This window comes from Oryctolagus cuniculus, chromosome 6 (genome assembly GCF_051225735.1).
Source record: "Oryctolagus cuniculus isolate XC-2025 breed Fujian yellow rabbit chromosome 6, ASM5122573v1, whole genome shotgun sequence".
Lineage (NCBI taxonomy): Eukaryota > Metazoa > Chordata > Mammalia > Lagomorpha > Leporidae > Oryctolagus > Oryctolagus cuniculus.
Window position 1 is genome coordinate 111,506,642 of NC_142872.1, and position 22,916 is coordinate 111,529,557.

At 39.6% G+C, this 22,916-nt stretch overlaps 1 protein-coding gene across 1 annotated transcript; it reads left to right on the top strand.

Moving 5' to 3' along the window:
• Positions 1 to 4,500: 4,500 nt before the first annotated feature.
• CA2 (carbonic anhydrase 2) lies at positions 4,501 to 21,279 on the top strand. The gene is given in 7 exon segments (NM_001195708.1): positions 4,501 to 4,614; positions 5,696 to 5,893; positions 14,143 to 14,261; positions 14,734 to 14,826; positions 16,428 to 16,490; positions 17,702 to 17,857; positions 20,865 to 21,279. Coding segments are annotated over 7 exon segments (783 nt in total). The 5' UTR covers positions 4,501 to 4,580; the 3' UTR covers positions 20,985 to 21,279.
• Positions 21,280 to 22,916: the final 1,637 nt, after the last annotated feature.

The window sequence follows — 22,916 nt, forward strand, 5'->3', positions numbered from 1 at the left end:
CAGGGAGCAGAAATGAAAAAGGAACATCTGGGACTCAAACTGGTGACCATAAAGGATGCTGGCATTGCAGGTGGTAGCTTAACCTGCTACACCACAATGCAAGCCCCAGATGTTTTTCTAAGTGGCCTTAGTAGATGTATAAAAGCAAGGAAGTAGGGCACAGTATGACACTTGAACCAGTTTCCTCATCTATAAAATAGATCAGAAAACCTCTACACTTCTGTTAATTCTGAGGTACTGTATTGTTGCAATTCGTATTATTTCCTTTACAACCTCCCACTGGCATCCTGGTACAATTATAAAATCCTTCCCTGCCTGCCTCTGACTTCGCAACTTGTCATCTCTTCCTCTCTCACAATGCTCCAGCCACAAGAGTTGCTGATTTAGAAAGTTCCTTGCTCAGATTTTTACATTTGCTGTTTCCTCTGCCCTTCTGGTTCCTCAAATGGCATTCCTTCAGTGGACTTATGGAGTCCACCCTGGCATTTAAAGCAGCATTTCTTCCTTCATTAGAATCTACTTCCTTCCTGTTTTATTTTCTCCAAACTAATGTCAGAAATTCATTTTTGGTTGTTGCTCGGTTGTTCGTTTATTATGTACCACCCCATCCATTTCCATGTAAGCTCCATGAAGACGAGGCTCTTGCTGATCTGATGTATGACTGATGCCCTTGATAAGATATTCTACATGAGTGAATGGATGATTCATCGTGAGGAGTCCATATTGTGCATAAAAAATAGTAAGCACATGATAGGAGCTCTCAAAAAACATGAAGCAGTAATGATGCTAACAAATATTCATTACACTCCAATTACCGGCCTTATGCCAGATCCTTTACATACATTATATCATTTAGCCTTCATCATCACTCTCTGAAGTAGGTGGTATTATTATTATTATTATTATTGTCCTGGTTTTTCAGAGGAGGAAATTGAATCTTTAGCAAGATCAATCAATTTGTCTGTGGTGCTACTGAGTTCACCTGGATTCAAAGCCCATCTAATTTCATCCCAATGTCATTTATTAAATGGCTGGCTTCTGTATAGTGAAATTGCTGTTACCTCCGTTTGGATTGTTAAGACTTCATAATCCCAAAGAGTAGCTACTACATGTGTCCTGGGGCTCAGGCTAGGTAAAGGGTGCTAGGTGCCTAGGAGACAGAGGTAAACAACGCGCTACAGCTCCCAACCTCAGGTGACTCAATTTAATAAGGAAAATGAAATATGCAAATGTGGTAGAATGGACGTTTCCAAGGCACAAATACTTCGCCTTCTTCTGGTGCCCTGGCTCAAACATATAAACACATGTCATGTTGCTGGAGGCGCATGCCTCTGAAATTCTCCCCTTGCACCTCACCTCACCCAGGTGTTTAATTTTGCAATCATTTCATTGTCGTCTGTTTAGCACTGTGTAGGAGGAACTGAACAGCCATCCCTTATTGAGGGCCCAGAGGTGGCAGGTGATTTATATGTATCACTAGGTCAATTCTTACAACAACCCTGAGGTGGGTGTCATTATTTCTACTTTACCAATGAGCAGCCAACAGCTTACTGGGGCCAGTGGATTACAATCAGATGATTACAATGCAGTGTCTGATCAGAATGCAGTATCACAAATACTAGAATAAAGGAATTCATTCAAGGAGATAAGGGAGCTTCCAAAAGCCAGTAGCTCTTAGTTTTAATTGATCTTTAATACTACCATTGTTAGAAATATGAGACAAACCGAGCTTTTATTAGGCTTTTAGTTAAATATTTAATATGTCATGCACATTTCCCTTTGTAAAAAATCTAGTATTCGCAAAATCTTCACTGTTTTGGAGAAAGCAATTACATTTACTTTCATATTTTTAATTTTCACCAGGATTAACAGGTTGGAAGCATTTCATCATAATAATTGGATCACAGATGTCAGGATTTTTTAAAGCCCTATTTTTTATTTTTCTGTAATAGTTCACCCCACCCTGCCTCCTGCCCTGGGGCGGAGAAAGTGTCTTTCTTCAGGTTCTATGTAGTTTCTGAAATGGGCCAATCTTTCCCTCTAGGAGAAATGCAGATATAGGGTAAGGATTATTTTTAAAAATCCAATAAGAGAGTAGTGTCTTGAAGCCAGTGAATACCGACAGCCTGCTAAGAATGCCTTCAGCAGAACCAAGTTAGATTGAAGCTGATTAGTATGAAGGCAAAAGTCATGTCTATTACAAAAAAAGATGTCCAGAAAAAAAAAAAAAAAAGACAACCACTGTAACACCAACAAAAATGGATAAGAGAACATTTGTATCTCCTCTGATTTACCCAAATGTAAGCCCTTTCTGACATGTGGGGAGCCAAGGATTCTCTCTCTTTCTTTCTCTTTGTCTCAGAGCTGGGGTCAGGGGCCAGCTGCCCCTGAGAGTTAACTTTCCAGAAGGGAGAGATAAGAGAACAATCCCCTGGAGTAAGAATGCATTCACTGAACACCGTTTGGTGGTGTTTGAAGTTTAGCTATTTAATAATCAGAACATGCTCCTAGTTCCTCCAGGTTGGTAAAGCCACAATTCAGGTCAGAGGAAATGAAAGACAAGGATTCCTGCTGATCTAATCGCCTGGCTACCTTCTCAGTTGCTTCACAGCCCACTCGACATTCAAAGATTTTGTACCCAACTCTTAGCATTTCTCAGTGCCATATCCACAGGGCCAACAGCAGACGTTTGCTTGGAAGATCCTGCCTTCCTAATTAAGTAATATTCTAAAATTATGCAAAGAATCACAATTATTTCACTATCAACTGAGAGACTATGCAGCTATAGAGGCATAAATAGCTACAAAGTGCACTTTATAATGTCTAGAAATTTAGAAATACATTGCTGCTCTTTTGCCTATGAATGCCCTGTGACATCTACCAAAAGCCCCAATACACAGAAATACACAGTTTTCTAGAGCCTTAGAACAAATACACCTCAATGTCAGTCATATTTGTGTTGAATTGACTGAAATAAACAGTAAATAATGATTTCCGGACCAATACTGCAGAAACTTACTCTAACATGGCATCCTTTTATTTAGCTATGGGTTGTTAAATATAAGTAATGTGATATCAAGGCTGTAAACTGATTCCCACCTTCCCAATTTTAACCCTAATAACATACCCTCAGAGATCCCGAGGACTACAGTCCAGAGGCCCCTGCTGCCCCTATGATTAATTAATTTTTTTTTTCTCTTGTAGCAAAGTCCCTTGTAGGAAATGCATTTTCTCTCCCTCTGAAAACAGGTTGACATCCCTTAAGCACAGGTAAGCAGCATGCGGTGCCTCCAGTCCATCGCGCTGTGAGGTGTCCACCAGAAGGTTTTCTTTGAAAATCAGAATAGAAAAAATAGGCTTTAGGTCAAAGAAAACGTTTCAATACACATTAAGCTATTAATCTTTTTCCTAATGCTGTCGGAAACGTGCTGTTTATGAAGAAAGAAACGACTAAAGGCAGAATGCCCAGGGCCCACAGCAGTCATAATGCTGCCTGGCCTTTCTGTGGAATTATTTGGAATGATTTCCCACTATGCCAGATGCACATTGCCTTCGCCAAACAGCCAAGGTTCTCTCCTCTTTGGAAGAAATACTCTGACCCGATTTTTCTAAGAAAAGTGATTTCTATTTTAGAAGTTTTGGTTAAGTCCATAGGTACTTAAGTAGGAAGTCTCCTGTCTCCACGTTAATTCTGCATGATAGGAAGGCAGACAGAGGAGGGAGATGAGCACTTCAGGCAAGGCCCTGCCAGCCTAAAAGGAAATGCAATTTCTCAGGTTTGCCTCGGTGCCGGCTGCAGGAGACACAGCAGGGAGTATTTCTCGCCTTCTTCCACGGCTGTCCAGCAGAGGGCGCATAGCTCCCAGCACCCAGGGCTGCTCGCTCCCCAGCGCCTCAAGGACCGTATCCCTATTTGCCCCAAGGTCATAGCTCCTAACCTAGCTTGCCAGCCCCAGGCCGGGGACACGGGAGAGCGAGGCCTCCGACTTGGAGACCTCAGCGCGAGTGTGGCCGATGGAGTGGGGCCGGATGGCTCCGAGGCCACCAATGCGATCATAAAGTGGACAGGAGATGAACGGCGCCGGGGGCCCGGGTCCCGAGCAGTCAGCGGCCGCCGCCAGCGCCCCGGAGGGGGATGGGTGCGCGTAAACGCTCCGCAGCCCGGGTCGGACGGAGGAGCCCGGGAGCCTCCGCTGCCGCCGCCGCTGCAGCCAACGCGCGCCGGAGCTGCGAACCTCGCTGCCCGCCCAGGGCCCCGGCCCCTGGGCCGAGGGGGAGCTGGGCGGCGGGAGAGGAGCTCCCAAGCCTGACCGACGCCTGCAGGGAGAGCATTTTCCCCGCCCTCGGCTCCTGGCCAGTCTGGCCCGCCCCAGCGCAGGGAGATCACCTCCGCCCGTCACCTCCCCCGTCGCTCAGGTCCACCCGGGGTTCCCTCCCCTGGGCCGCCCCCGAGCACGAAGTTGGCGGGAGCCTATAAAAGCCGATGACGGTGCGACCCGCGGACACAGAGCGCAAGAGGAACCCGAACGGCCGCTGCTAGACCGGCCCAACTCCGCCCTGCCCCGACCGCCGGCTCGATCATGTCCCATCACTGGGGGTACGGGAAGCACAATGGTGAGTGAGGCCGGCGTCCGGCGTCCTGGGCCCAGACCCTTGCCCACTCCGGTGGCCGGCCCGGGTCCCGCAGCGCCTGCACCTGCTGTTGGCAGCGGCCGCGGGCCGCGCGGGAGGTGCAGGTGCGCCGGCGATGCCCCCTTCGCCCGGCTCCAAGCCACTGTCGAGGAATCCGCGCGTGTGCAGGCGGAGCGCAGGGCCCTAGGGACGGGGCGCAGCTCGTTCCTCTCTGGGTTTCTGGAGCCAGGGCCCTCCTAAAGCCGGCTGCCAGAGAGCGGGCAGGGTTGTAACGGTGCAGTTTAGTTGTTGACCGCTGAAAAATTAAGGGACCCCCCCTCCTAACCCCAGACATCCCCGTCCGCTTCAGCAGCACCACCTGTGGCCAAGGCTCTCCGCACGACCTGTCCCGGGGCGTTTTGCTGAGCTGAGTTTTCCCTTCGTTTCTCAACCTAGAATGTTAGGGGTATCGGGCACCCGGACCCAGGCTTCATGAACCCCACGGGTCTGGGATCTCCCGGGAAGCGGAGCCAAGAACAAGATGCGCCTGGGGACCTCTTGCGCATCTTTGAAGAGTGCAGGGCTTCCCGGGTAGTTGGGACCTGACCACTAATGGAGCGAGTTCCCCGAGCCTGGGCGGCAGCTCTGTCCTTCCGTCCCGAGCGACGACACGAGGAAGGAGGAATCGGACCTGCTAGAATGGCTTAGTGAGCTTGCACATCCCAAATTCCAACCAGAAGCCTTGATGATATGAGTGTCTGCCCAACTTTAATTGCTTAATTTCAGTAAAAGGACCCTGCAAATAACTAGTATTTATATGACACTAAATATTGGTCTAAGAGCTTTACATGCGTGGATTCTAATTCTTACAACAACGTGTATGAGGTAAGGGCATAGTATTATATGACCCCATATTATAAATGAAGAAACTGAGGCACAGTGTTTTCCCAAAGATATTCTGCTTTTCGATGGTGCTGCCAAAATTGGAGCCGAGCAGATGGCTACAGAGTCATTGCCCTGTTTTAGGGGTCTGGGTGTACCGTTCTCCACACTGTGGGATTCATACTCTTGGTCTCATCCCCAGGACCTGAGCACTGGCATAAGGATTTTCCCATTGCCAATGGCGAGCGCCAGTCTCCTATTGACATCGACACTAACGCGGCCAAGCACGACCCTTCCCTGAAGCCTCTGCGTGTTTGCTATGAGCACCCCATTTCTCGGAGGATCATCAACAATGGTCACTCTTTCAACGTGGAGTTTGATGACTCTCACGACAAAACAGGTCAGTGTCTTGTAGCTTACGGCTGTTTTCCCAGCTTGATGGAGGAAATCAGGAGTGGTGGAAATCCTTTAACCACTACAGTCTGTCTCCATACTCTCAAAGGCTGCTCTGATCATCTTCATTAGGTCAAGAGGCTCCTGAGAAGTAGGCTAATTGCTCTGAAATGCCCCTGGGCTGTTTCTCCCTGGTAAAACTCCTGACTTCTATGTAGGGCGTGAAATAACTGTGACATGCTTGTGAAAAGTAGCAAAGGCAAGATTTCTCCCCCCACCAAGGTCAGCAGTGGCAATGATGAGACTCGCAAGGTATGGATTTTTAAAGATTCTTTATTTCTCTTTCAGGGTCCATACCTAAACATTAAAAATTACGTACCAATGAGTGTTATCTAGAAGGTAGCAGTGAGAAGGATGATGAAAACCTGACAATTTAAAATATTGAAATTCTCGGAAGACCTTGTATCTGTAAATAGTTCTTTATATTGGTCTAGTGTGATGAAGGTGTTGGAGTGTCTTGGGATCTATCCAGAAATTTGTCCTGGAAACTAAGATATGTTAGAGTTGGTGGACATACATGGCCTGTTACTGACAAAACCAATTACTATAACTGATTTATAATAGAGCTGTTTACAGGATACCAACTGAATGCTTCTTCTGTTTTTTTTTTTTTTTTTTCCTTATTTAGACGCCAGAGAACAATCCCATTCTAACATAGTAGCTGCCTTCCTCCCTCATTACTTGGTTTAATTGCTGGTGCCCTATTTTCCCGAGCACTTTTCTCTGAATGTCATTGAATGAAATGGTGCTACAATCAGATGATGTTTGGTTTGGTGTGGGCGTGGGGAGGTGTTGGACAAACAATGAGAAAAGATAGAGGAAACATTCAGTAAGGTTTCCCAAGTTTTGCAATAGTGACCCGCAGTATTAATATATTATACAATGTGTAATTATTACCATTAGGTCAAGTTGAGTTTTTTTCAGCAGCGATCTATATATTCAGTCCAGTTTTTGGAAAAATTCTTCTTTCCACTTTCCTTAATTCTTGGGCCACTTGCCTGTCTGAAAGAGCGTCTCTGGAAGTCAGTGAAGTGGGGCAGACAGTGGAGATCCCTGGAGAAGTGTTTTCTAGATCCCTGTGCCTGTGTGCCCCCCTCCCGAGGATGATACAAACACGTTGTGGTGCAGGCCCCTAGCGTGTCGGGGTCCAGTGGAATATGTGCACTCAAGCAGGCCTTCAGAGACGCTGCCATTTATTCTTCATGGGGACTCCTCCCACCCTAAGAAGCAATGTTAAAGTCATTAAACAGAAGGAAAATGATTTGATTTTTTTTGCTTGCGAGAAATACCATTTATTTATAATATGGCAAGGCTGAAGGTCTCTTGGTATTGCACATGCAGAATGGATGCTATAAAATTTCACATTTAGTCATTCAAAAGCCAACAGAAGTAAGATGCTTTAGTCTGTAGCTGTTAATTTTTTTTAAAGAGTCACAGGAAAATCATTATTTTCAAAGGATGAACTATCCACAAAATTATATACCTCACTGGATGCTACATAGAAACTTGGAAACATGAGGAAACAAATGTCTAACAAATGCAACCAGATGAAGTAATTCCCTTACAAAACTGATGAAAGAAATTATTCTAGTCCCATATTACTGGGAAGTAGAATTCAGCAGATAGGCTGGTGCCTGGGAGGTTTAACTGATGCCAGACAGACCTGGATTCAGGGATGATGGTAACTGAACCTTTTTAAGAGTTTGTGATTTTTGTTTTGTTTTGTTTTGTTGCTGTAAACAAAATTGGGGTGAGAGTGATACCTGCCACAGGGGAAGAATGAAAGCACCCAGCCCAGTGCCTGGCCATCCCTCGGTAGATGATCTCTGTGGTTGTCACTTAAAAATTTTATTTTGATATAGTCCAAGACATCCTGCTGATGCTATTAAATACGTACTGATTCTATAAATGAAGTTATTATACGTGCATAATAAAAACTCATGTGTTTTACCATGAGTATACTATGCTGTTAGACTTAAGTTTCTTTAATACACAAAAGTATAGCAGGTTTTTAAAATATTTTGTGTTATGTTCAAGCCACATATTATCTATCTATGGTTATCATTCAGAGAATTTTATTCTAATTCTATAAGAGCAGTAACCAATTAGAGCTAATCGCCGGGGCGCGGGATTCTGTCCCGGTTGCCCCTCTTCCAGGCCAGCTCTCTGCTATGGCCGGGAGTGCAGTGGAGGATGGCCCAAGTGCTTGGGCCCTGCACCCACATGGGAGACCAGGAAAAGCACCTGGCTCCTGGCTTCGGATCAGCGCGATGCGCCGGCTGCGGTGGCCATTGGAGGGTGAACCAACAGCAAAAAAAGGAAGACCTTTCTCTCTGTCTCTCTCTCTCACTGTCCACTCTGCCTGTAAAAAAAAAAAAAAAAAAACTAATCGCATTCTTTCAATTATTTGTTAAGAAGTTGGCAATGTTTGGATTGTGAGACAGAATAAAATCAGCTGGTTTGGAAAGGACTGCCAACCCAAGTCTGTAAAGACACATGTATTTGTTACCTATCTAGTTCCAATACAAAAATATCATTACTCACATCGGTTAGATGTGTGATAATCTAAGCATCATGAGGGCAAGGAGGCCTGGTCCCTCTCCTGCATTCCCAGAGCCCATACTGGGGGATACCCAAGTAAAAAGATACAGAAATAATAAGACACTGACAGTCACTTAGATAAGGACAAGGAGGAAGTACTCTAAGAACTATGGAAACATAAAGGAGGCTTAGGAATTGAGCTGTGTAAGACAGGAAAGACTTTCTAGGGTGAATAAGGCTTCTGTGGATGCATGAATATTGATCCCTTTGCTAAGACTGCAAACAAAGGAAAGTAGGAAACAGGAGTTCACCAGATGTGCTCTAGAAAGAAAGAAGATATGAAGGGTCTTCAGAAAGTTCACAGAAAATGCATATTATGAAAAAATGTGAGATAGAATTAAACATGTTAGTCTGTTAATTCTGTTTTTCCATGAACTTTCTGAAGCCCTGTCCTTTAGTAAAAAACAGGGTCAAGAATGGATATGAGAAAAACTTGTGAATGAAAGATTTCTTTGTAGCTTTGCCCATATCTCTTCCACATTTTCAGTAACTTTGGTCAAAGATGTGGACATATTTTTGTCTTAAAATGTGAATTCTAAGGGCAAATGCATCTGCAAAATAAATTTTCATAAATCATACCATGTGGAAAAAATAGCCTTTGGAACATTTTTTTTTCTTTAAGAATCGTAGACTCTCAAAGCTGGAACAAATGATAGAGATACTGTAGGCAAGCCCACTTAAAATAAACATGAGGAAACAGAAAGCTAAAGAGTTTAAATAACTTGCTAAGTTGCTTCCCTCCTAGTTTGCTAGAGAGTCTAAATGGCAATCACTTAAAAATAGAATTAGAATAAAATTCTTTGGCTGATAACCACAGTCAACATTCAGCTTGAACATAGCAAGTATTAAAAAACTGACACTTTTCTGTACAGTTACATCTAAAAATGACTTATTCATTTTGGTCACTTAATTTTTTTTATATTAGCAATTTAGCACCCTTTATTTGGATCTCTTTTGATGATATACTTAATGTGTTTAGAAACCCTCTACCTCTAACTTTTCTGCATTTAAAGGCATTGGTTCTGACTTTTTGTGCCTCTCAATGATATTGTAATCTTTTAGGACTTCTCTGGATTCAGATTTTCCAGTTATGTCCTAACTGTTGTCTTATATCCAAATTTAGGAATTTAGGTATCAGGAACTGAGCTGATCAAGTTTATTGCTATGTTAAGCTTGTGCAAATTCTTTTAAAATATGGAGTTAAGAGGCTTGGGTTAAAGCTGTTACCAATCTTCTAAATTCCTTTACATATAAGCCACCTTAAACTAATGAAGAATTGCTAATCCTGTTAGTTTATTTTTAATTATTAAAAAGTAACTTTCCCTGCTTTTTGTATATGTGAGAGAAAAGAATAGTAGTCAAATTATTAATTCCTGCTAGCTTATTAACTTCAAGAACTCAGTTTAAAATGCTCCTGTTTTATTGAAAATTTAGGGAAAAATATTAAAAGCTAACATCTGAACTATTGGGCCAACTCATATGCAATTCTCAAGTCATTTCTGTGTTTTAGAAATTGAAATACTCATATCAGTAAATGTTAGTTTAAGAAGAAAAAAAAAAGGAAGCTGAATGAGTTGTGCTCGTTTCAAGCATCATTGTCAGTGTGACACAATGGATCTTCACACAAGGGCCCTGCTTGATGTTTAGGGACTTGCTTTTTGGACTCTAGAATTTTCCCTCCACAAGCAGTCATAACAACAAATGAAAGGATTTGTCATGCACATGATAAATGGTCTCAGAAGACCTCTAAATGTCTAGAAAATGGACACAATCATTCTAGACACTGTAGTTACTGATGTTCGCATCACAAGAGCTTCTTTTTTTACTCCTGTATAATTGTTTTCCAGTTTAAACTGAAACTTCTGTTCTCTTGAATTTTGACTCTATTTGCTCTAATGAGAATGACAGCTAAACATCATGCTGTTATAATGGAAGTGGAATATGGATGTCTTTCTCAGATTTGTCTATATTGGCAAATCTAGGTTATTTGTTATGGCCAGCAAGCAAAACAGTAATACATGATTTAAAATTTTTCAGGTTATTCCAGATTGGTCAGCTTCTGAAAAATGCCATGTTTCCTGTAGGATTATACATTTGAATGAATGAGATTTTAATGAGAATGATTTTAATTAATTGCAATCATTCATTAATGGGAAAAAATTCAGGTTTTAGTTTAAAGATTAATGGGAATAGTTTATTTGTATTTTGGATTTAAGGTAGATATAGACATTTACTAGTGTCTTTAGTTTGTTATTTGAATGCATCTTAATTAAGAAGTAATAATAACATTAGAAAATATTTAAAAATGTTAAATTTTCAATGTGTATGAATAGTCTGATTTATTTCAATGTTACTAATTGTTATTTATTTTGCAAAATGCTATTTGATAATTTTCCCAAACAATGTACTTAGGAAGAAGTATTTTTCTATAATATTATACTTAATTGATGTTTACATATGTGTGTTTCTCTCTCTCTTTCTCTCTCTCTCTCTGTGTATAACTGATGACAGATGAAAACTAAAACTGGGGGATGCTCTTGATGTTGAGATTTATATTGAAATTAAATTTTGGGAGTCTTAAGAAAACATTAGCATAGAAAACCCCACTTACAGATCTCTGTCCCTCAGACAGCATGTCACTGTGGACAATGAGTCATTGTCTCACTGACCCACTAAGATGGTTGGTTTTTGCAGAGGAAACAAGTAAGCAATAAGCAGTTTCCGCTGTTTTAAAGAGAGATTATTTTTTCAGTACAAGAACAAGTTTCATTTTCACTTTAGAAATGGCATGTAATAATCACAATAAATACATATATAAGAAGTTCTGGAAAATAGCATTAAGCGTCTTATCTTTAACTGAAGTATTGTCTTCTCTGTTTTTCAAATAAGAAGACATGTGCTACTTTTAGTAGAGTTTATTACAGTTTATTATTATAACAAAGTTTCTGAGGGACTTCACAGCTTAAATTCCTTGTTAAGAATTGATAGAGAAATAACCAACTAGTTAAAGACTAGAATTATTGTTTTCTATTGCTATTAGACTTTAAAGATTCAGTAACCTTTCCTAATTACAGTGAGTTTCTAATCTTTACAGAAATAAGTTTTATCTAAGGTATGTGGTGATAATAGATTAGTATGGAATGTGTTTAATCATTGAACCCAAAACACTTTTTTTTTTTTCACGTTTTTTTAATAAAAGCTCATATATAATTTTGACTAATTCTAAATGCTCTCTAAAGCCAGTAAGCTGGGACATAGTTTTCAGGTCTGCAAGAGAGAGAATAAGAATAAGAAATAGCAGTAAGCCTTATTATCCTTAAAATTTAAGATCCCGGGCCAGAGTAGTGACATAGTAGGTTAAAGTTGCTGATGTTGAAGCCAGCATCCTTTATCCGAAGGCTCCTGCAAGTCCTGGTTGCTTCCAGCTCCCTACTAATGCACTTGGGAAGGGAGCGGATAATGGCCCAAGTACATAGACCTCTGCCACTCATGTAGGAGACCTGGATGGTGTTTCTAGCTCCTGCCTTCAGCCTGAGCCAGCCAGGTTGTTGCAGCCATTTGGGGAGTGAACTACTGGATGGAAGATCTCTTTCTCTATCTCTCTATCAGTATGCCTTTCAAATAAATAAATCTTTAAAAAAATAAAATTTAAGGTTTTGATATGATTCCTTGTAGAATACATTTAGAAAACCAGTTCTCTAAGATGCTTAGTTTTATATAATTAGACTTGCTACTGGATAGAATTAATAATGTTACAAGTGGCATTTGCTTTTTTTGATCAACCAATTGGTTATTGACTTTAAAGATTTAAGGGAATTTTTTTATATTTTATATCATAAACATATTCACTTTTAAGGGTGTATTACGAAAGCTAAAAATTACTTCATTTTTGCAAAAACCTAGTATTGGAGAAAACATCAATTCTTTTCTTACAGAATTATCAGATAAACATAGTCTTTATTTTTAATTGTTTTAATATTTATTTATTTATTTGAAAGTCGGAGTTACATAGAGAGAGAAGGAGAGGCAGAGAGAGAGGGAGAGAGGTCTTCCATCTGCTGGTTCACTTCCCAGTTGGCTGCAATGGCTGGAGCTTTACTGAACCGAAGCCAGGAGCCAGGAGTTTCCTACAGGTCTCCCACACGGGGACAGGGATCCAAGGACTTGGGCCATTGTCTACAGCTTTCCCAGGCCGTAGCAGAGAGCTGGATTGGAAGAGGAGCAGCCGAGACTAGAACCGATGCCCATATGGGATACCATGCATTCTTTTTTTTTTTTTTTTTCTTTCTCCTAGCAAGGCTGAGCTGACAGTCTTGGTATAGAGAAGCTCCACTGCTTAAAAATCCTCCAGCCAGTTTTATCTTTTAATTTGAATACATGAGTGAGTAGTACTACCATCCAACTTACTTAGGTGAAGTTAAGCAAACAAACTTTGTTATACAGACCCTGTCTTTTTGTTTTGTAAAAACAAAGTTTGAGACCATTATTTTATGAATTATAAAAATGAACTAATAATATAGTGATGGATGATTTAAATCCAATACTAGGAAAAAAATTAAAGTAGTAGAATTTAGCTACTTCTAAAAGCTTTGAAATATATCAACTTATTCTCATTAATTACATATAAGTTAGGTTAAAAGTTTTGGAAGCATGATGGGGGAAACAGTGATTTCCCAATGTTTTAATCCTCTATCAAGACCCAAACTGTAAATTATTTACGGATAGTTTGCAGTCTGAGAATGTGTTTTATAGTATTGATTTTGCTGAATAAAGTTGCATTGATATCAGAATCATAGAAGCATGGGAAAGTTATTACCATTCGAATTTAAAGTTTTTGGAGATAATGAGTACATTATTATACTGTATACAGAAGACAATAAATAAATAATGAATTAATAATTGAATATCCATTTTATAGGGGAGAAAATTAAGGTTAAAGAGGTATAATTAAAATATTTAAGAGGACAAAAAGCTAGTTAGCAGTAGTATAAAGACAATTAAATTTCATGTGTTAAGATCCACGGGAATGCTTATTATTTCACAATTTCTGATATGTCAGAACTGTGCCAGAGGTTAAAAAAGAGGCAGTAGGGCAGTCACTGGGCCTCGGCAGAAGAGAGGTTCCCACGCGTATGTGTGCAGCAGACCAGCACTTTGGCAAGCATCTGCACGGGCACTTCCTAAATGAGCCACAGAGAAATTCTTAGTGCAGCTTACAGTTTCCTCTCTCTGGACCTGAGCCTATGACTCCTGAGCAAACTCAGAAGAGCGGTGTCACTGTGATCAGAAAACAAGGATGAACCACGCATGGCCTCTTCATCCAACATAGGAGGATAAAAACCAGTTGAAGTGATTGTGTCAGTAGTGTAGACCCAACCTCAGTCTGGATTTAATTTTCACAGGGTGAAAATGTGGCTACCAGCAGACATTTAGTACTATAGAACAAGATTAGGATGCTAATACTTATAAGGTGTGGGTATTTAATGTGTGTATCTATGTGTGAGTGTGTGTGTGTGTGTGTGTTTACATACAAATACATGTGTATGCATACACATATGTACCCGGATATGTAACATATTGCTTTTTCAATTTTAGTGCTGAAAGAAGGGCCTCTTGAAGGCACTTACAGGTTGATTCAGTTTCACTTTCACTGGGGCTCATCCGATGGACAAGGCTCTGAACACACTGTGAATAAGAAGAAGTATGCTGCAGAGGTAAGGGGTGCTTTGTTTTTTCTTCCAGGGGAAAATATCTGTAAATTGCTATCTAGCTTTAATTTTGAAAGCTTAATATTATAAACTCAATTCACACTAAGTGAACCCCTTCTTTTGAAAAGGATCTTCACATTTGCATCTTCTCTTGAATTATATCACAATTAAGGCTACAAAACATTATCTAGCATTTGCAAAGTGTAAGTAAATTCAGAGGGGAGGCTCCTGTTTTAACACGAATCTGGAAATGAAATGGTGCCTCTCCTCATATACATTTCTTTGTTTTAGAGTCATTGATGAGGTCACTTACTTTCATGTCAAATCACGGATAATGAGAATTAAAATAAAAGTTTTTTATTTAAAATGATCTACATTTTCATTTTCTCTAGTAACCATTAGTAAAGAGCATTGAATAAAATCTGTAGGCTTTTATTGTGTCAGTCATTCACTGTGGTTTTTTCTCTTTTGGCCTTAGCTTCATTTGGTTCACTGGAACACCAAGTACGGGGATTTTGGAAAAGCTGTACAACATCCTGATGGATTGGCTGTTTTGGGTATCTTTTTGAAGGTTAGTTGATGGCCCAGGTCTTTTTTTTTCCTTGTTTTCAAGAAAGGTTGACCAGACAGAACATTTTTTTTTTAACTTTTATTTAATGAATATGAATTTCCAAAGTACGATTTATGGATTACAATGGCTTCCCCCCCATACCGTCCCTCCCACCCACAACCCTCCCCTTTCCCACTCCCTCTCCCCTTCCATTCACATCAAGATTCATTTTCGATTATCTTAATATACAGAAGATCAGCTTAGTATACATTAAGTAAGGATTTCAACAGTTTGCTCCCACACAGAAACATAAAGTGAAAAATAATAGATGATTTTTTTTAAATGATGATGAAATCAGATCAGACCTATTGTCATGTTTAATCCCAGTGAGAGTCAAGTTGGGAGTTGTTAATTTCTTTTTTTTTTTTTAACAGAGGATCAGTTTAGTATACATTAAGTAAAGATTTCAACAGTTTGCACCCCCATAGAAACACAAAGTGAAATATATTGTTTGAGTACTCGTTATAGCATTAAATCTCAATGCACAGCACATTAAGGACAGAGATCCTACATGAGGAGTAAGTGCACAGTGACTCCTGTTGTTGACTTTACCAATTGACACTCCTCAGACAGAACATTCATAACAAACAGGACAGTCTACAAAAGAGCCTAGGAAATGCTTTGACTCTGAAATATTTTCAGATTTACTTGCCCCTCCACAACTGTTGATTGTAGTGGAGATGGAGGACAAAGACCCAATTTGAGAGGTATCATTAGATACTATCTAAATACCAATGTGGAGGACATAAAGTGGTAAACTTTAAAGGACTAGTAGGTGTTTTGTGGGTTTTTTGTTTTTTTCCAGTTAACCTTATACTAGATAGAGCTATTTGGTGACAGGCAATGCTAAATTAAGATTAAGCTGTGGAGGGATGAAGGGCAGTGACTCAGTATTGGAGAGTCGCAGGTAACAGTGGGACATAACAGGTAGAGCTGCCTTTTAGACAGTTGGAATGTGGAATGGAGAAAGGTTGGGGCTGGAGCTTTAGGAGCCCTGACCTCATATATTGAGGTGGAAATGACATATTTTTATGAAATCATCCGAGGATAGCATGGACAGGGAGATGAGAAAGTTGCTTAAAATGAAACCCTGATAACCTGCAAATGCAATATCTTTAAGATAGTGAGAATGATGCCAATTAAATGACAATATTGGAATAAAAGAGTCCAGGGAAATACAGGAGGATGGTGAGCACAGAGAAAGTCAAAGGAGAAGAGAATTTTTAAAAAGAAGAGAAGACAATATTGTAAAAATCATGCAAGGAAGTTAAGTAAGGTAAACAATTGAAGAGTATTTCTTGGCATTGGGAGTTACTGGAGACATCTGCGAGGGTAGTTTTAGGGAGAAAACATGGAAAGAAGCCAGAGACAGACTGAGAATTTGGTGAAAGTGGGGATATCTATAATGTGACTGTCATCAAGTTATGGATGATGGGCAGGAATGCACAGAATGGTGGATTTTGTTTCATTATTTGGAGAAATGTTATGATAGAGCCACCTAAATCAAAAGCAGCCTGTTAGTAACCGGGTTACAAAAGCTTATCATTTTTGTTTTTCTATAGATTGGCAGTGCTACACCAGGCCTTCAGAAAGTTGTTGATACACTGAGTTCTATCAAAACAAAGGTAAGATGAATTTTTGCTGTGTAATTACAGAAAGTACTTACTTTCTGTGCTTCAGTGGTTACAGAAATTTCTTTGGATCAAACCGAATAGTCTTATTGACATGTAGTTTTTGGATCAATGGTTGATACAGATAAAATATTGCTTTTATATTGAATCAACTTGTTCCAAAAGTTGATTTTAATTCTAGAATAATTGTGGGGCTTGTATTTAGTTTTGCTTCCTATCGTTTGAACATCCATACATGAGTCAGAGAATTTCATGATTTCAAGGAGGCTGAAAGGGCATCTGATCACATTAGTCAATCATTCATGCAGCAGATATTTGTTGAGTGCTTACTACTTTACTAATCCACAGCTACAATAGTGAACTAGATGAACAAAGCCCTGCTTCATGGAGATTTACATTCTGTGACCTCTTTGAATCCAGCCATTCAGTGCTTACGTCTTTTCTACAACCTTGCTGTAGAGGTCATTGAGCAACTGCTTAAACACTACAGTTACTTAAAATGAGGGGACTTTTGGGGTCATAGTGACAGCTCTGGCTTTATGAAGCTCATCCTCAAATTGAAGCAGCATAAATCTCCTGAAATGCTCACCCTTTACACCTCATTTAATTGCTTTGAATTGTATGGAATAAACCTAACCCCTCTTCATGCTTCTGCTTTCTCTTTTACCTACTCCTAGGCCAATTCTTTTCAGTTCCTTTTAATTGATTTCATATGACGTAGTTTCTTTCTTTGCAACCAGCTTGTCACTTTTTCAGTAGCTTATAACTTTTAGCATCTGTTGCTTTAAATGCATTGTGTCCAGAATTGAATGCACTCCTTTAGTTCTGATCTAGCTATCAAATAAGATAGCAAGGTCATCACCTCTTCATTAGGACACTGCATTTCTGTTACTGCAAGCACTTGAAGTACTAGATTTGATTAGTTAATGATTTAAAAGTTCAAAGTAAGGAATTGTTTCAGAGACACGATGAGAAATGGACTAAGAAATATAGCTGCCAGTTCCTTTGCTAACACTTGCAAGTCTGTATTTCCAAGTTAAACATCATCTGTTAATTTATTTTCATTTTGTTCACTAGGGAATTTGTCACTTCTCTTTATAAAACGTTCTGGCTATCAGAGGGGTATAAGCCAATTCAGGTTCTATGCAGCCCCTTCCTCTTTCTGGGAGCCTGTGACGCTTTTAACTTGCCTCCCCCCATTTCAGGGTAAGAGCGTTGACTTCACTGACTTTGATCCTCGTGGCCTCCTTCCTGAAAGCCTGGACTACTGGACCTACCCAGGCTCACTGACCACCCCTCCTCTTCTGGAATGTGTGACATGGATTGTGCTCAAGGAACCCATCACTGTCAGCAGTGAGCAGGTCTGTTTTCTAATGAGAAGTTGATTTCGAGAGATGAAGTAGTTAGTCTGGCCAGAAAAGCTATGGGGTCAGACAAACCTGGGATTTGATCCTCCTCCTGCTTGTTCTAGCCATGGAACAGCATTCAGTAAACTGTTTTCAGTAACCATAATCCTAGACAGTTTATTTAGTGTGTAAAATAGATAGTGATGTGAGAATTAAATGAAAAAGGTGGCTGTCAACTTCTTTTTTTTTTTTTTTTTTTGGTCAATAATGAAGAAACAGAAATGCAGAAAAATGAGAGTTCATCTTCAAGTTTACTTAGTTATCAGTGATAATTCCCTGCCCACTCTTCACTGAACTGCAGGTTTGTTTATATGAGAATGCATCTCTGAATGCTGACGGAAGGGAGAGTCATCCCTTGGAGAACAAGTATCAGAACTCTTGTGATGTTCAAGTGACTAATGTGGCATCTAAGTCACTGATGAGTGTTCACAAAAGTGGATGCAAATGAATTTTTCCAAGATTGTCTCCTAACAAACAGTTGCAGTGGAGAATATGGATATTTCTTAGTGGGTTCCACACGAGCTTGGATCCTGGGTAATTTAAAGACCGAGTAAGCTGCCAACAGTGTTAAAAATGGTGGTATTTTGAGTAGTTGTAATGTGCTTATCAGAGAAATGTAGAGCTTCAATGAGAAACAGATCACATTGTCCAACTTTCTCATTTCCCTGGCTATTCTTGTGTTGCTAAACTGTGAGGTACAGGAAAATTAACGTGCTTTCCACTCAGCAACCTCAGCAGAATCAGGTCTGGGAGCAAGGATTCTGCTGCTGCATTTTCCTTTAGTGTATTAACTTACAAGTACTGTGTGTGTGTGTGTGTGTGTTTTAACATCTTTTAAAGTAAATCCATATCTAACTGGAAATTGACTTGTAGTACATCCAAGTGGGTCAAAAATAGTATGCTAGACTGGTATGTGACTTGAAAATTGCCTCATAATCATAACATTTGTGCAAGCTTCCTGAAGTAGTAACATAAGGAAAGATTATAACACCATTTCTTGCTTGTGTACGTAATAATTGAGTCATAATTTAAACCTTAATTTCTTCCCTTACTGGGAGCTATCCAGATTGAGATCCAAAGTCTTCCATTGAGAGCTGTTATAACAAATGGATATATTGTGTACACTCACACCCATACACACAAATACACCTGTAGGTAAGGGCAATTGAACCTACTCTGTTAGTCTTTGTGCTGTGTATTTGCCTTTAAGGTACAAAGTGTTACTAAACTAGAACTACTAATTGAATATATTGGCAAAATGCCAATGTTAGGGATATTTTTCATATAACATGGAATCTTGAGGTAGGGACATGCTTAGCTCTGAAAGTCAGAGCTCTGGTCCCTCTGCTTTGGGATTCCCTTGACTTTGCCTTGCCCTTTAAGGATTTTATCCTCAAGGTGGTTGCAAAAGCAGTTTGGGCACCGTGTGCAGCTACAACCTCTGCTTGAGGAAGAAAGGAATAGAATTTCCATTGCTTCCCTATGAGCAGAGAAGTCTTTCCCTGAAGACCCCTAGGAAACCTTTCCCATCTTCACTGATCAGAGATCACTTGATTGCTTCTAACCCAGTTTTCAGCAGGGGAAAATGATCACCTACAGATTTATCCTTTTGAGTTTCAAGAAGGGGAGTGCTAGTGCAAGAGAAAATATAGGAGAGATGAATGTTAGGTAAGCAACATAAATGGGTCTGTCATATTCTGCTACCTTTATCTTCTCTAGTCAGGCTTTGACTCTGATACTACAATAATGAGTCAGGTTGACCAATTTGAGAATAATTTAATTGGTGGAGTGTGGTGTAGAAGTCACTTACATTGTTTGACCAAAACATTTGATCTGATTGCACTTTATAAACAGATTCTAATTCTTTCAGGTTCCTGAGATTCTGTTGTAATTAATCACCCCTAGGTATTTTTAGAGTCCCCTTGGATGGACTGCAGCAATAGTCATGCGCATTACAGTAGTAAACCTAAATCAAAGCTGGCGTGTGAGTGATTGGAAGACTATTACTTGTCAAAAGATATCAGCTAGGGGTTATTGGCTCTTGGCCTTCTTCTTCTTCTTTTTTTTTTTTTTTTTTATTGCCCCAAACCACCCTTCTTCATTTAGATCAAGTCTTGTTTAGGAAAAGAGAAGTACTGCTTTTTGAGCATAACCTCAAAGAAACAGGAAATTGTTTGAGGGCTGCCTGTGTCTGACTATTGAACTGGGAAACTGAAACAAGTTTAAAAGAAAATAAAAATCAACCAATGTCAAGAGTTTGAGATCTCAGATGGGCACATGGGTTCCTGTGTTTCTGTGTGCTTAGGCAGACTCAGCTCACAGAGCTTGCAGATCCTGGACTACTTTATCTAATAGAACAGATGCTATAGTTTGTCTTCCCTGGGAGTAGAAAACAAAATTTAATTTAGATCTAGAATTGTTATTGTTGTTTTAAATTTCAGAGGTATGAGTTTGTGGATTTTGATGTTTCATTTAAATTTAAAAGAAAAAAATCTCACTGAAAATCTCCTTCAAAATAATTCCAATGTTTTGTATATTTTATATAAATTGTTATGTGAAAGAACATAACAATCTACACAAGGGTACTTCAAAAAGTTCATGGCAAATGGAGGTAAAGCAAGTTTATTTTGATCCAAAAAATTCTAGAATTTATATATACAAAGAACCTTTAAAAGTTTCATGGAAAATATGTATTCTGAAAAAACTATGTGTGGGTATAAAAAATTTTGCAACAAAATAAACTTTTCTTTTAATTTTATCTCCCATAATTTCATCTCCCATGAGCTTTTTTGAAGTTCTCCCATATGTGATTATATATATGTATCAGGAATTAAATTGAATTTTGGCCACTGATGCATGGTACTGTGAATATTGGGGAATACATGTCAAAATACGTAACATAAGCGCATGAGCAAATACTACTGTGAAAGTTTAGGTTTCAAATTTTTATTGTGTCTTTTAGATGTTGAAATTCCGTAACCTTAACTTCAACAAGGAGGCGGAACCTGAGGAGCCAATGGTGGACAACTGGCGCCCTACTCAGCCACTGAAGGGCAGACAAGTCAAAGCTTCCTTTGTTTAAGTGGTCCCAGAGCCAGTGTCCAAATGATGAACTTCTGATGTTTCCCTTTAGCTAAGCACAAATCTACCTTGGTGATTTGGGCCCTGGTTGCTTTGTGTCTGGTTATTTAGATCCTCATCTCTTACTTGATGTGCTTTCCAATAAAATGTGAAGAGCTACACTAAATGTCTCACTTGACAGAATAGCTGTGACTGGTTGGTGCTTTGCTTATGGTATAGGCTGTCTGTAGCAGAGACTATAATACGAGGAACAGGCATAAAGTACCTTGACTTTGTTCACAGCACATGGAGTGCTGAGCACTCCTAATTGTTCACTGAAAGCTATTTTTAAAACATAGGAAAGTAGAATGGATGAATGCAAATCCAAATCATGAGATAAATCAAACAAGTTAAGGCAAATGAGGTAAAAAAGTCATGATTATATGTGATGTCAATCAGAGAAGATACACATTCATAATTCCAAGATGTTATGTTAAAGAAAATCTTTAAAAATTCTTATATATTTGTAGCAAAGTTATCTTAAATATGAATTATGTTATAATTTAGTGACTTTTGAATTAGAGATGTAAATGAAGTATTATCTGTAAAAATTGTTATAGTTGTGATACAGAGTATATTTCCATTCAAATAATATATCAACAATAAATATTGTATTTTAGATATATTCTCTAATAAAATTCAGAATTCTATTATGGCTTTTTTTTTTTTTTTGCATGCTGGGCAGTGGGTAATAATGGAGGAAAAATGTCTACTTTTACAATCCCTATTTATTCATTATTAATATCAAGTCATAAATGGCTTACTCATCATTGAAGGAGTTGCCATGAAAGGAAAAACCCTGGAAATCATTTACTTTTTGGCCAAGCACTACATTAAGTGCTTTATGAGCACTTACTCATGCAGTCCTCATGACAATCCTGTGAGGATTAATTTTGCAAGGGAAAGGGAACTTCTTGAAGTAGCAAAGCAGAGGCTAGGGAGGGAAGGTGGTATGCACTGAATCAATACAAATGCATTGGAAATGAAAGTTCATTTTATTCTGAAAGAGAACTCAGGTGTCCTCAGAAGGCAAAGGTTAATTTGAATCTTAGAAAGGTGAATGATAGGAATTACAGACAGATGTAAGAAAAGCGAATAAGTGAAATAAAATGTCCTACTATTATGCTTGTCCTGGATATAGCTCTATGCCATGAACTGGGAATGTTTGGCTGATGAATGATGCTGGATAGTTAACACATAGCTTAAGGTTATGCAGTTCAGGAAATAAAAACTCTTTGTTACTCTAGGAGAAAAATTTCAAACTTACAGTTTTACTTGCTTTTGAAAACAATCATACTGAGTTTTACATGGGATGTGATGATATGTTTTGAATCCTAACTCTTCCCAACCTCTTTAGTCCTGGGTACAAAAAAATGACTAGTGGTAGCTCTTGGTTTCCTACAGCTCAGCTCATCCTCCTTAGGGTTCCCACCCTCATCTCTGGGCCTGCACTTAGTGGTGGCATGGAACTCATGATGTGGTCTGGGTGACTGGTGAGAGGGCCTGGATCTGCAAGGAGTCCCCAGATCCTTGTTGGCCTCTGTGATAGAGCAGCTGGCCCAGAGTGGCCCAGGCCCTGATCTGCACTGGCTGATATAGGGTCTTGTCTTTACAGACACCTACAGTGGAAAGCTTCTCCCTGCCCTTGTCTCTAGTAGCAAAGTTCTGAACTCCCTGATTATGGCCTCTGGGAAGGGATAGGTGAATGCTGTTTCCAGAAAGACACAGTAAAAACCTTGGTCACACGAGAAGGATCATACAGGGATGGTCACCTTTGTATGACCTAGAAGTTGATGTTCTTGCATTTCCTCCACACCTAGATTTGATGAAAGAATGGGGAGGGGCTGCAGAGGGATGAGAACATTGGTACCCAACATCTTTGTTTAATTTCCTC